General features: G+C 43.2%; 1 protein-coding gene across 1 annotated transcript in view; it reads left to right on the forward strand.

Moving 5' to 3' along the window:
* Positions 1–12,561, forward strand: part of LOC137347041 (orexin receptor type 2-like) — a 30,496-nt gene extending 17,935 nt beyond the window's left edge. Inside the window, exons 7-9 of the mRNA XM_068011046.1 lie at positions 7,001–7,215; positions 8,878–8,999; positions 12,371–12,561. Coding sequence (XP_067867147.1) covers positions 7,001–7,215; positions 8,878–8,999; positions 12,371–12,561 — 528 coding nt within the window. The remainder of the gene's footprint in view (positions 1–7,000; positions 7,216–8,877; positions 9,000–12,370) is intronic.
* Positions 12,562–13,530: the final 969 nt, after the last annotated feature.

The raw sequence follows: 13,530 nt of genomic DNA on the forward strand, positions 1-13,530 counted from the left end.
TTTGTTAACTATTTTCTTTTTAAAATATCGACAGAAACTCTTATTATCTGTCTTTATATTTCTAACTAGTTTTCTCTTGTACTCTAATGTTACCTTCCTTATCAATCTTTTAGTCAATCTTTGCTGTTTTTTATACTCTGTCCAATCTTCTGATCTGCCTCCCATCTTTGCACAATTATAGGCTTTTTCTTTAACTTTGATACTATCTTTGACTGTTTTCATTAACCACGGATGGCGGGACAACCCCCTCCCCCCCCCCCCCAACCTTGGAATTTTTCTTTCTCATTGGAATGCATCTATTCTGTGTATTCTGAAATATCCCCTTAAAATGTCTGCCACTGCATCTCTACTGACCTATCCCTTAACCTAATTTGCCAGTTCACTTTAGCTAGCTCTGTTTTCATGCCCTCATAATGGCCCTTATTTAAGTTTAAAATACTAGTCTTGGACCCACTCTGCTTTCCCTCAAACTGAATGTAAAATTCAACATATTATGATCGCTGCTACCTAGGAGCGCCTTAACTATGAGCTCATTAATTAATCCTATCTTGTTGCACAATACCAGGTCTAGTATAGCCTGCTCTCTGGTTGGCTCCAGAACGTACTATTCCAAGAAATTATCCCGAAAACATTCTATGTGCTCCTCATCGAGGCTACCTCTGCCCATCTGATTTTTCCAGTCTATAGGTAGGTTAAAATCCCCCATGATTATCGCCATACCTTTCTGACAAGCTGCCATTATTTCTTCCTTTATACCCTGTCCTACAGTGTGGTTAACATTAGGTGGCCTGTACATCACTCCCACAAGTGACTTCTTGCCTTTATGATTTCTCATCTCTACCGCTTCTGCATCCTGGTCTCCTGAGCTTAGGTCATCCCTCTCTATTGCGCTAATACCATCATTAAGTAACAGAACTACCCCTCCAACTTTTCCCAGCTTCCTGTCCTTCCTAAATGCCATATACTGTTCAATATTCAGGTCCCAATCTATGTCGTCCTGCAACCATGACTCTGTAATGGCTATCAGATTGTACTTCTTTATTTCTATTTGCGCTCTCAGTTCGTCTGTTTTGTTTCGAATGCTAAGTGCATTCAGATACAGAGCCTTTAGTTTTATCCTTTTATTATTTTTGTAACCTCTAGCCTTATGTGTTGATTTACTCTTAGATTTGTACGCTCTGTCCCTTCCTGTCGTAGTCTGTTTATCATTTCCCATATTAACACCTTTCTCTCTTGCCTTGTCTCTGTTCCTTGATTTACCATATCTTCCCAAATTTGATCCCTTGCCCCCATTATTCAGTTTAAAACCCTCTCCACTTCCCTAGTTAGTCAGCTCGCTAGAACACTGGCCCCAGCACAGTTCAGGTGTAGACCATCCCAACGGTACGGCCACCACTTTTTCCAAGACTGGTGCCAGTGCCCCACGAACTGGAACCCACTTCTACCACACCTGTCTTTGAGCCACGCATTAATTTCTCTAATCTTATTTGCCCTATGCCAATTTGCACATGGCTCAGGTAATAATCCAGAGATTATTACCTTTGAGGTTCTGTTTCTTAATTTAGTGCCTAATTCATCATACTAACTGTGCAGAACCTCTTTCCTTGTCCTGCCTATGTTGTTGGTACCTACATGGACCACGATGACTGGATCCTCCCCCTCCCACTGTAAGTTCCTCTCCAGCCCTGAGCAGATGTCCCGAACCCTGGCACCGGGCAGGCAACACAGCCGTCTGGACTCTCGCTCTTTGCTGCAGAGAACAGTGTCAATCCCCCTAACTATACTGTCCCCTACTACCACTGCATTTCTTTTTTCTCCCTCCACTTGAATGCCTTCCTGTACCATGGTGCCATGATCAGGTTGCTCATCCACCCTGCAGATCCCATTCTCATCCAAACAAGCTGAAAGAACCTCAAACCTGTTGGACATCACAAAGGCTGAGGCTCCGCACTCCTGCTCTCTGGGTCCCCTTACCTGCCTCAGCTGCAGCCACATTCTCCTGTCCCTGACCACTGACCATATCAGAAGACCCTATCCGAAGGGGTATGACCACCTCCTGGTACAAAGTGTCCAGGTAACTTTCCCCCTCCCTGATGTGTCGCAGTGTCTGCAGCTCAGCCTCTAGTTCAATGACTCTGAGCCGAAGCTTTTTGAGCCGCAAACACTTACTGCAGCCGTGTTTGCCCTGAATCACACTGGCATCCAGGAGCTCCCACATGCTGCAGCCATGACACATCACCTGTCTTGCCATCCTTAAAGTTTTTTAATTAACTACTTAATTATTTTATTCAATTTTTTTTTATATATATATTTTATTAAGCTTACCACTAGTTCCTTCACTATTTTAAACATTAGGATTTGAATAAACCTTAATCACTTAACAGATACTCACCAAACAGGTAGCTTCTTCCCCAACCAATTGCCTGCCTGCTTGCCTGTGATGTCACACTTGATTTTCTTTGAAGGGCTCGTTCCACTGAACTGGAGTGGATAGAGGATAGGATCGAGGATAGGACAGAGGATAGGACAGAGGATAGGATAGAGGATAGGACAGAGGATAGGACAGAGGATAGGACAGAGGATAGGATAGAGGATAGGACAGAGGATAGGACAGAGGATAGGACAGAGGATAGGATAGACGATAGGACAGAGGATAGGACAGAGGATAGGACAGAGGATAGGATAGAGGATAGGACAGAGGATAGGACAGAGGATAGGATAGAGGATAGGATCGAGGATAGGACAGAGGATAGGACAGAGGATAGGACAGAGGATAGGACAGAGGATAGGACAGAGGATAGGATAGAGGATAGGACAGAGGATAGGACAGAGGATAGGATAGAGGATAGGACAGAGGATAGGATAGAGGATAGGATAGAGGATAGGATAGAGGATAGGACAGAGGATAGGATAGAGGATAGGATAGAGGATAGGATAGAGGATAGGACAGAGGATAGGACAGAGGATAGGACAGAGGAAAGGATAGAGGATAGGACAGAGGATAGGATAGAGGATAGGATAGAGGATAGGACAGAGGATAGGACAGAGGATAGGATAGAGGATAGGACAGAGGATAGGACAGAGGATAGGACAGAGGATAGGACAGAGGATAGGACAGAGGATAGGATAGAGGATAGGATAGAGGATAGGACAGAGGATAGGACAGAGGATAGGATAGAGGATAGGACAGAGGATAGGACAGAGGATAGGACAGAGGATAGGATAGAGGATAGGATAGAGGATAGGATCGAGGATAGGACAGAGGATAGGACAGAGGATAGGACAGAGGATAGGACAGAGGATAGGATAGAGGATAGGATCGAGGATAGGACAGAGGATAGGATAGAGGATAGGATCGAGGATAGGACAGAGGATAGGACAGAGGATAGGACAGAGGATAGGACAGAGGATAGGATAGAGGATAGGACAGAGGATAGGACAGAGGATAGGACAGAGGATAGGACAGAGGATAGGACAGAGGATAGGACAGAGGATAGGATAGAGGATAGGACCGATAGGACAGAGGATAGGATAGAGGATAGGATCGAGGATAGGACAGAGGATAGGATAGAGGATAGGATCGAGGATAGGATCGAGGATAGGACAGAGGATAGGACAGAGGATAGGACAGAGGATAGGATAGAAGATAGGACAGAGGATAGGATAGAGGATAGGATCGAGGATAGGACAGAGGATAGGATAGAGGATAGGACAGAGGATAGGATAGAGGATAGGATCGAGGATAGGATCGAGGATAGGATCGAGGATAGGATAGAGGATAGGATCGAGGATAGGACAGAGGATAGGATCGAGGATAGGACAGAGGATAGGACAGAGGATAGGACAGAGGATAGGACAGAGGATAGGACAGAGGATAGGATAGAGGATAGGACAGAGGATAGGATAGAGGATAGGATCGAGGATAGGACAGAGGATAGGATAGAGGATAGGACAGAGGATAGGATAGAGGATAGGATCGAGGATAGGACCGAGGATAGGACAGAGGATAGGACAGAGGATAGGACAGAGGATAGGATAGAGGATAGGACAGAGGATAGGATAGAGGATAGGATCGAGGATAGGACAGAGGATAGGATAGAGGATAGGACAGAGGATAGGACAGAGGATAGGACAGAGGATAGGACAGAGGATAGGATAGAGGATAGGACAGAGGATAGGATCGAGGATAGGATCGAGGATAGGACAGAGGATAGGATAGAGGATAGGATCGAGGATAGGACAGAGGATAGGATCGAGGATAGGATCGAGGATAGGACAGAGGATAGGATAGAGGATAGGACAGAGGATAGGATCGAGGATAGGACAGAGGATAGGATCGAGGATAGGACAGAGGATAGGATAGAGGATAGGATAGAGGATAGGACAGAGGATAGGACAGAGGATAGGATAGAGGATAGGACAGAGGATAGGATAGAGGATAGGACAGAGGATAGGACAGAGGATAGGATAGAGGATAGGATCGAGGATAGGATCGAGGATAGGATCGAGGATAGGACAGAGGATAGGATAGAGGATAGGATCGAGGATAGGACAGAGGATAGGATCGAGGATAGGATCGAGGATAGGACAGAGGATAGGATAGAGGATAGGATAGAGGATAGGACAGAGGATAGGATAGAGGATAGGATAGAGGATAGGACAGAGGATAGGACAGAGGATAGGATCGAGGATAGGATAGAGGATAGGACAGAGGATAGGACAGAGGATAGGATCGAGGATAGGATCGAGGATAGGACAGAGGATAGGACAGAGGATAGGACAGAGGATAGGACAGAGGATAGGATAGAGGATAGGATCGAGGATAGGACAGAGGATAGGACAGAGGATAGGATCGAGGATAGGACAGAGGATAGGATAGAGGATAGGACAGAGGATAGGACAGAGGATAGGATAGAGGATAGGACAGAGGATAGGATCGAGGATAGGACAGAGGATAGGACCGAGGATAGGACAGAGGATAGGATAGAGGATAGGATAGAGGATAGGACAGAGGATAGGATAGAGGATAGGACAGAGGATAGGATCGAGGATAGGACAGAGGATAGGACAGAGGATAGGACAGAGGATAGGACAGAGGATAGGACAGAGGATAGGATCGAGGATAGGACAGAGGATAGGATAGAGGATAGGACAGAGGATAGGACAGAGGATAGGATAGAGGATAGGACAGAGGATAGGACAGAGGATAGGACAGAGGATAGGATAGAGGATAGGATAGAGGATAGGACAGAGGATAGGAGCGAGGATAGGACAGAGGATAGGACAGAGGATAGGACAGAGGATAGGACAGAGGATAGGATAGAGGATAGGACAGAGGATAGGACAGAGGATAGGATAGAGGATAGGATAGAGGATAGGATAGAGGATAGGACAGAGGATAGGATAGAGGATAGGACAGAGGATAGGACAGAGGATAGGATAGAGGATAGGACAGAGGATAGGATAGAGGATAGGACAGAGGATAGGACAGAGGATAGGACAGAGGATAGGACAGAGGATAGGACAGAGGATAGGACAGAGGATAGGATAGAGGATAGGACAGAGGATAGGACAGAGGATAGGATAGAGGATAGGATAGAGGATAGGACAGAGGATCGGATAGAGGATAGGATAGAGGATAGGATAGAGGATAGGACATAGGATAGAGGATAGGACAGAGGATAGGATAGAGGATAGGACAGAGGATAGGACAGAGGATAGGACAGAGGATAGGACAGAGGATAGGATAGAGGATAGGATAGAGGATAGGACAGAGGATAGGACAGAGGATAGGATAGAGGATAGGACAGAGGATAGGATAGAGGATAGGACAGAGGATGGGATAGAGGATAGGATAGAGGATAGGACAGAGGATAGGACAGAGGATAGGACAGAGGATAGGATAGAGGATAGGACAGAGGATAGGACAGAGGATAGGATAGAGGATAGGATAGAGGATAGGACATAGGATAGAGGATAGGATAGAGGATAGGACAGAGGATAGGATAGAGGATAGGACAGAGGATAGGATAGAGGATAGCATAGAGGATCGGACAGAGGATAGGATAGAGGATAGGACAGAGGATAGGATAGAGGATAGGACAGAGGATAGGATCGAGGATAGGACAGAGGATAGGATAGAGGATAGGACAGTGGATAGGACAGAGGATAGGACAGAGGATAGGATAGAGGATAGGACAGAGGATAGGACAGAGGATAGGATAGAGGATAGGCTCAAGGATAGGACAGAGGATAGGACAGAGGATAGGATAGAGGATAGGATAGAGGATAGGATAGAGGATAGGACATAGGATAGAGGATAGGATAGAGGATAGGATAGAGGATAGGCTCAAGGATAGGACAGAGGAGAGGATAGAGGATTGGACAGAGGCTATAGCGTTTCCCCACTCTCAGCGCTCTTTTTGAAATGAAGCCTCTCCCAGCTCTACGCGGTCTATTTTTTTAAAAAATAAAAAACAAAATTTTCACAGGCTTTGGCATCCCTCTGATACCAGTGTAAATGTGTGAGCCTCAGACAGTGAGGGTGGGTGGGTGGACCAGAAGAGTCATCACGGTTAAGCCAATTCCTGTCAATCTTTCTGCTCAATCACTTAGGATGCCAACATTCCCACAGTAGCTGGGATTAATGAATTCTGCACAGCCAGAGGTATGACGTGTGACCCACATAGGATTGCCAAAGCTCCAGAATTGTCCTGGAGTCTCCGGGAATTAAAGATTGATCTCCTCATTCTAAAAGATTGTGTTTTTTTCCATTTTCTTTGACCACTTTTGTTCATTAGTTATCAAAATATTGGAGCTAGGAAAAGGGCCGTTTGATTGCGTGGGGCGGAAGGTCAAATGATGAAATCTCCAGGAATGCATCCAGCCAGAGTTGGTAACCCATTTGATGCGTGTGGCACAATGTCACACATTGCACTCTTTTTAACTAGTCATGAAAGCCCTCAGAAAATTCTTCTTCCTCTGTGTTCACTTTTCTCAGATCCCTGGAACTTCGTCAGTTACACTTGCATGTAAGTGGAAACCACACTCAGCACATTGTTCAACTCATTCACTAGAAGGCACAGCACAAAGGACATTTGCTGCAGAGATCAAGCAGATGAGAGCACGGAGAAAGACAGCTCGCATGCTAATGGTGGTGCTGCTTGTATTCGCATTGTGCTACCTTCCAATCAGTATCCTCAATATCTTGAAGAGGTGAGCTCTCACACCACTGAGAATATACTCTTAGAATTATACAAAACTGCACTGAATCTACAACATAGAAACAGGCCATTCGACCCAATATTGTGCCAGTGTTCATGCTCCACACCAGCTCAATCCCAAGTGTTATATATTATATGAGATCTTATACCAATCTCAGTTCCTGAATCAACTAGGGGCAGCCTGCTCTAAAAGGTCTCCACAGCTCCTGTATTGACTCTGGGAATGTTCACTTTGTAATCACATGTGATGTAATGTGGCTTTCATGGGGAACGTTTCATCTCGTTTTTTCGAAGCTCCTGTTGTGGATTACGTTAAAGATCTCTGTTGTATTGGTGAATATTTGCATTGTGCTAGCTGAATGGAAAATGTTTTCAGTAGCAACAATAGCAGAATTGGGCGTCAAAACTGATCGAAAACAAACAGAGAACTTGAAACTGCCCTACCCACTGTTAGAAGCCACATCGAAAAAAGGACACAGCATTGCTAATTACAGTTTTTAAAAATATCTGCTATTGCTTGTTTTGTTATGGCCTTGATAATAAGCTTCCTAAGAAAAGTGTGGCAATTTTGCAGTTGGAGGGGTGGGGGAATTAAAACAAGGTAGGAATTAGCTGCTGACATGGTATTAATTGGATGCAGCAACTATAAATTCTGGCAGAGCATCTGACCAACATGGATTTTGCTCCAACAGTTATATTAGTTCGTTCAGTGTCAGCATTGGTAGGAAAAGGCTTCCCAGGAGTGACAGATCCAGCAGATGCTAAGCGCCCACACTACCATTTCATTTTAAACAGTCTTCTGCACTGCGCTCACCGGTACTTTAATCAGCCCGGCAGTGTTGGCCTCAAAGACACTTACAACAGATAAGTAATAAATTATTGAGAAGCTGTGATGTGCTGCTCAGCTGTTTAGTTTATTCTCCCTCATTGGAAACTAAAAATCACAAAAATTGCGATGCTTAACAAAATCAGTACAAGTACCAAGAAGGTTCAAACTAACCAAGAGAATACTATTTCAATATGGCTTTCTATGCAAATAACATAAGTAGACAATGCACACATTTTGGGGCCAATTTTAACTTTGTTTAAATGGATGGGTTTTGAATGAGTTAAAATCTCACCCAAAGTTGCTAAAACTTGATTTGTAGTTTACTCTTTTACAAATTTCAATGTTCAGTGGTTTATTTTACACATTAAAGCAAATAATTTAATTCTGCTGCCAGAGATCTCTAATCCTTCAAAATCTGGAAATGGTCATGTAGAGAACCAGGCTCTGTAGCTTCTCTGCTTAAATCAATGCAGCTTCTCACTCTCCAGTAGTGGTTCACTTTCCTTAGCTAGTACTTGACTAGTTAACACACAGTTAAGTTGCTTAACCACTCAAGTAATAACCAAAGAGGTTGCCAGCCAAGTTCTGGTTAGTCAGGCTTCTGTTGGTACAGCTGGTGAAATCTTATTGAACAAATTTACTGAATGTCTGTACTTTGCATTTCTATTTGTTGCCAATAATCTGGTGAGAGGGACACGTCACAAAAGTGGGAAAAGTCTCACATTGTGATCAAATTGGAATAAATAACAAAATGGGCAGTTAAATAATATAACAGCAATGCTATCAAAAGAGATTTGCTGAGTTTTAAATTTACTTGTTCTTCAGGGTCTTTGGGATGTTTGAAAACTCTGACGACAGGGATGCCATCTATGCCTGGTTCACCTTCTCTCACTGGCTTGTGTATGCAAACAGTGCTGTCAATCCCATAATCTACAACTTTTTAAGTGGTAAGTTTCTATAGACTTTTTTGGGGTGCTAAGAGCAGGGGAGAGTATTACTGTTCCAACAGAGCAAAATTCTTCTTCCAATGATATGTCTATAATTACCAGCAAAAAGATCACAATCTTACCAAGAAGAAAAACCGAAACAGACAATTTAAAATAATTCATTAAATTTCCTGAGTTTCAATGGGGGCTGATTTTCACATTTGACGGGAGCAGATCGGTCACCTGTTATATATCCCACTCAATTTTCCTTATTGGGGTGAGTGTGTATAACGGGTGGGCAAACCACTACCACTAGTTTTCCACCCTCACTTCTTTCTTCTTTGGCCTCCTTGTCTCAAGAGACAATGGGTAAGCGCCTGGAGGTGGTCAGTGGATCGTGAAGCAGCGCCTGGAGTGGCTATAAAGGCCAATTCTAGAGTGACAGACTGTTCCACAGGTGCTGCAGATAAAATTGGTTGTTGGGACTATTACACAGTTGGCTCTCTCCTTGCGCTTCTGTCTTTTTTCCTGCCAACTGCTAAGTCTCTTCGACTCGCCACTCTTTAGCCCAGCTTTTATGGCTGTCCACCAGCTGTGGCGATCACTGGCAACTGACTCCCACGACTTGTGATCAATGTCACAGGACTTCATGTCGTGTTTGCAGACGTCTTTAAAGTGGAGACATGGACGGCCGGTGGGTCTGATACCAGTGACTAGCTCACTGTACAATGCATCCTTGGGGATCCTGCCATCTTCCATGCGGCTCACGTGGCCAAGCCATCTCAAGCGCCGCTGGCTCAGTAGGGTGTATATGCTGGGGATGTTGGCTGCCTCGAGGACTTCTGCATTGGAGATACGGTCCTGCCACCTGATGCCAAGGATTCTCCGGAGGCAGCAAAGATGGAATGAGTTGAGACGTCGCTCTTGGCTGACATACGTTGTCCAGGCCTCACTGCCATAGAGCAAGGTACTGAGGACACAGGCTTGATACACTCGGACTTTTGTCCACCATCACTAAAAGAGAAAATTGGCATCATTACCTCCCAAAATATTGTATTTTAAATGGTCATAAGGCGTTATATCAGTGATTTTGTTTGGAATCACATCTCTGATGGATGGGGAAATATTTACAGGGCACAGACTGAAATGATGTACCTAACATCGATGTTATCTACATGCAACCAAAAAGAATACTAAGGTCACCATAGAGTGACCAAATACACGTTTGACCTGGCATTGTGACAGGTTCCCAGTCTCTGTCAGGCTGCCATGGGGAGACAAAAGCAAGGGAAGACTTGACCCAGCCTTCCCTGAAGCATCAAGTGGTTGGTTCAGACCACTACTGACTGAGACCTGAGATCCGCCTGCCACCTTGGGCACAGCCTTTATGTGGTCTGGCAAAGATAAAGGGAAGTGGGGAGGGAAGGCATTAAAAAGAGTCTAGAACTAGCGGGGTTATAGCTTCAGGATAAGGGGTCAGCCATTTTGCACTGCGAGATGAGAAATTTCTTCAATCAGAGAGTTGTGAATCATTAGAACTCGCTACCCCAGAAGGCTATGGATGCTCAGTCATTGAGTATATTCAAGATCAGGATTGGTAAGTTTTTGGACACTAAGGGAAACAAGTGATGTGGAGATGGAGGCGGTGGGGGGTGGGAATAGAGTTTCGGTAGAAAATCAGCCATTATCTTATTGAATGATGGAGTAGGTCTTATTTCTTATGTTCTTATTAAAGGGGTTTCATGTCCTCCAAAAACAGGAAGCTATGTCTACAAATTATACCTTGGAAAGTGAACTCTCAGTTGTAAAGAGATGTAACTCTTTGGGGCCCTGAACAACTTCTTGTACTTAGATAGTAGCTTTAGCGTAGACAACAGTTCCAAATAACTCTACAGTGGCAGAAGGGAAAACATTCAATAAACATTCTTGAGAAGTAAATAGGATTTTTTGACAAATTTGATATTAAAGGAATACGCCAGAATAAGGCCTTACGGTTTGCCCGTATCTGTGTGCAATTGAAAATAAAATTTAAAAGTTAAACTTACGATGAATTTTCCAAAACACGCTTGCCTCAGAACGAAGGCTCCACAATCTCCACTGATATCCATGGCCTGGTGACAAAACACTCCTGGGCCAAGTTTTCAATCAAGTGAGGTGAGTGCAGGAAGGGATGCTGGGAGCAAAACCTAGATCAAAAATGGGCTTTAGCAGGAGGAGGGCAGAAAAATTCTTTTGCAAAACAAGTACTTTTTAAAGTATTTTTTAAAGAATATTTTATTCAAATACACCTAGGAGTCACTTTACAGAGAAATACTTGAGGGTTAAGCGATGGTAAGATTTTTTCCTAGAGTCTTCCTCTTATCTTACAAGAATTTTACTTTTCTACCTTTTTTTTAGCTCAAAGTTCAACATGTGGTAGTAATATGTCAGGTATGGCTCAGTTGTTGCACTCTAGTCTTAAAGCCATGAGTTGTGAGTTCAAGTTTTGCTGTAGCAGTTGAATAATAAATATCTAGACTAAAACTCTGGTGCAGTACTGAAGGAGTGCTGTACTGTTGGAGGTGCTGTTTTTTTGGATGAGACATTAAGCCACAGCACTGTCTGCTCCCTCAGGTGGAAGTAAAAGACCCTGTGGTTATATTTCGAAGAAGAGCAGGGAAGTTATTCATGGTGTCCTGGCCAAAATTTGTCCTTTAAGCAACATCACTAAAAAAACAGGTTATCTGGTCATTATCACATTACTGTTTGTGGGAGCTTGCTGTGTGCAAATTAACAGCTGCATTACAACAGTGACTATACTCCAAAAGCACTTCATTGACTGTACAGTGCTTTGGGACGTGCCGAGATCGTGAAAGGTGTTATATAAATGCAGTCTTTTCTCTTTTTTAAATACTGATGCTCAATTTGTTCCTGCAATGAAGTAGCATTTTCTTCTGTTTATCAGATTAACAATAAGTTAGTATATTATGATTACAATCGGTGTTGTCACTAGGTTTATTTACCATTTTAGGGCCAGTATACATAGACAAAATGATCACATTCACACACTTTAATACTTTGTGGTACTATTATTGCCAGTATTTCATTCTAGTGCTGCTCAGTTCAAAATGATCTCTCACAATTCATAAATCAAGGAGGACAGAGACCGTAATTGTACTGCTGAATGTTTTTTACACCTCAAGTGCACATAGTATGAAAATCTATTAACCCCAATAACCTTAATCACACCACTGACACTGTTAGTAAATGCTTGTTTTGCTTGTGTTCCTTCCAAATGTTACCAATAAAATGAAATAAGGACACAAATGAGGTTAATGGTAAGTAAAAATGTTTGAGCCCTAAATTAATAATCTGGGAGGTGTTTTAGCCAAATGAACTGTCTCTTGTTTTAGGAAAGTTTCGGGAGGAATTTAAGGCAGCATTTTCATGCTGTTTCTCTGGAGCTCAGTCACGCAAGAACTTCAAAGACCAAACAAGTGCAAGGAGCCAAAAATCTATCACTTCGAAGAGTGGCAAGTTCGACACTTTATCCAGAGTTTCTGAGCATCTTGTTCTGACGAGTGTCACCACTGTGCTCTCATAGATCATTCAAACTCAAGAACCTCAAAAGATATAATGTTTCTGAATAGAAGGTCATAAGAGAGAATATGGAACCGAACCTACCTGATAGCTGGTTCAGTGTCAATTGAAAGATTGGCTTTTTAGCCTTGGAATAAACAGGATGAAGGTTAACTTTCAGGAGTACTGAAATATTTAAATACCAGAACAAAGCTTGTGCTACAATTATGTCAAATTAGCAGATACTGCATATTGATAATTATTCCATATATTGTATGACATACTCCATCAGGTGTGTAAATTTGTAATTTTTGCTGATATTGGCAGGAAATGATCAGCTTGTGAAAGCTACATGACATAATCTGTCTCAAAGAATTAATTGAATCAGGAAAAGGTCATGATTTTTCATAAGACTTCTTTTCGTAGACTTTGCCAGATGATCCATAACCAAACAAACTTTTATTCTCATGAAAGGTCACAGACCTGAAACGTTAACTCTGTTTTTCTCTCCACAGATGCTGCCTGACGTGCTATTTTCAGCATTTTCTGTTTTTCTTTCAAACCTTTATTCTATGTCATCATGCAATTAAGTTAATATTTTGATCACTTAATCAGCTGATAAACCAGAGCTCCTCCATGTTAAACACTACTTGGAAGAAGCACTGAGGGTAGCAAGGGCATAGAATAAACTCTGGATGGGGGATTACAATGTCTATCACCAAGAGTGGCTTGGTAGTAGCACTACTGACCGAGCTGGCCGAGTCCAGAAGGACAAATCTGCCAGACTGGGCCTGCTGCAGGTGGTGAGGGAACCAACAAGAGGGAAAAACCTACTTGACCTGGCCCTCGCTAATCTACCTGTCACAGATGCATCTGGCCATGACAGCATTGGTAGGAGTGACCACCAAACAGTCTTTGTGGAGACAAAATCCTATCTTCAAACTGAGGAGACCCTCCATCGTGTTGTGTGGCACTACCACCATGCTAAATGGGA

This window comes from Heterodontus francisci, chromosome 31, assembly GCF_036365525.1.
Source record: "Heterodontus francisci isolate sHetFra1 chromosome 31, sHetFra1.hap1, whole genome shotgun sequence".
Classification (NCBI taxonomy): domain Eukaryota; kingdom Metazoa; phylum Chordata; class Chondrichthyes; order Heterodontiformes; family Heterodontidae; genus Heterodontus; species Heterodontus francisci.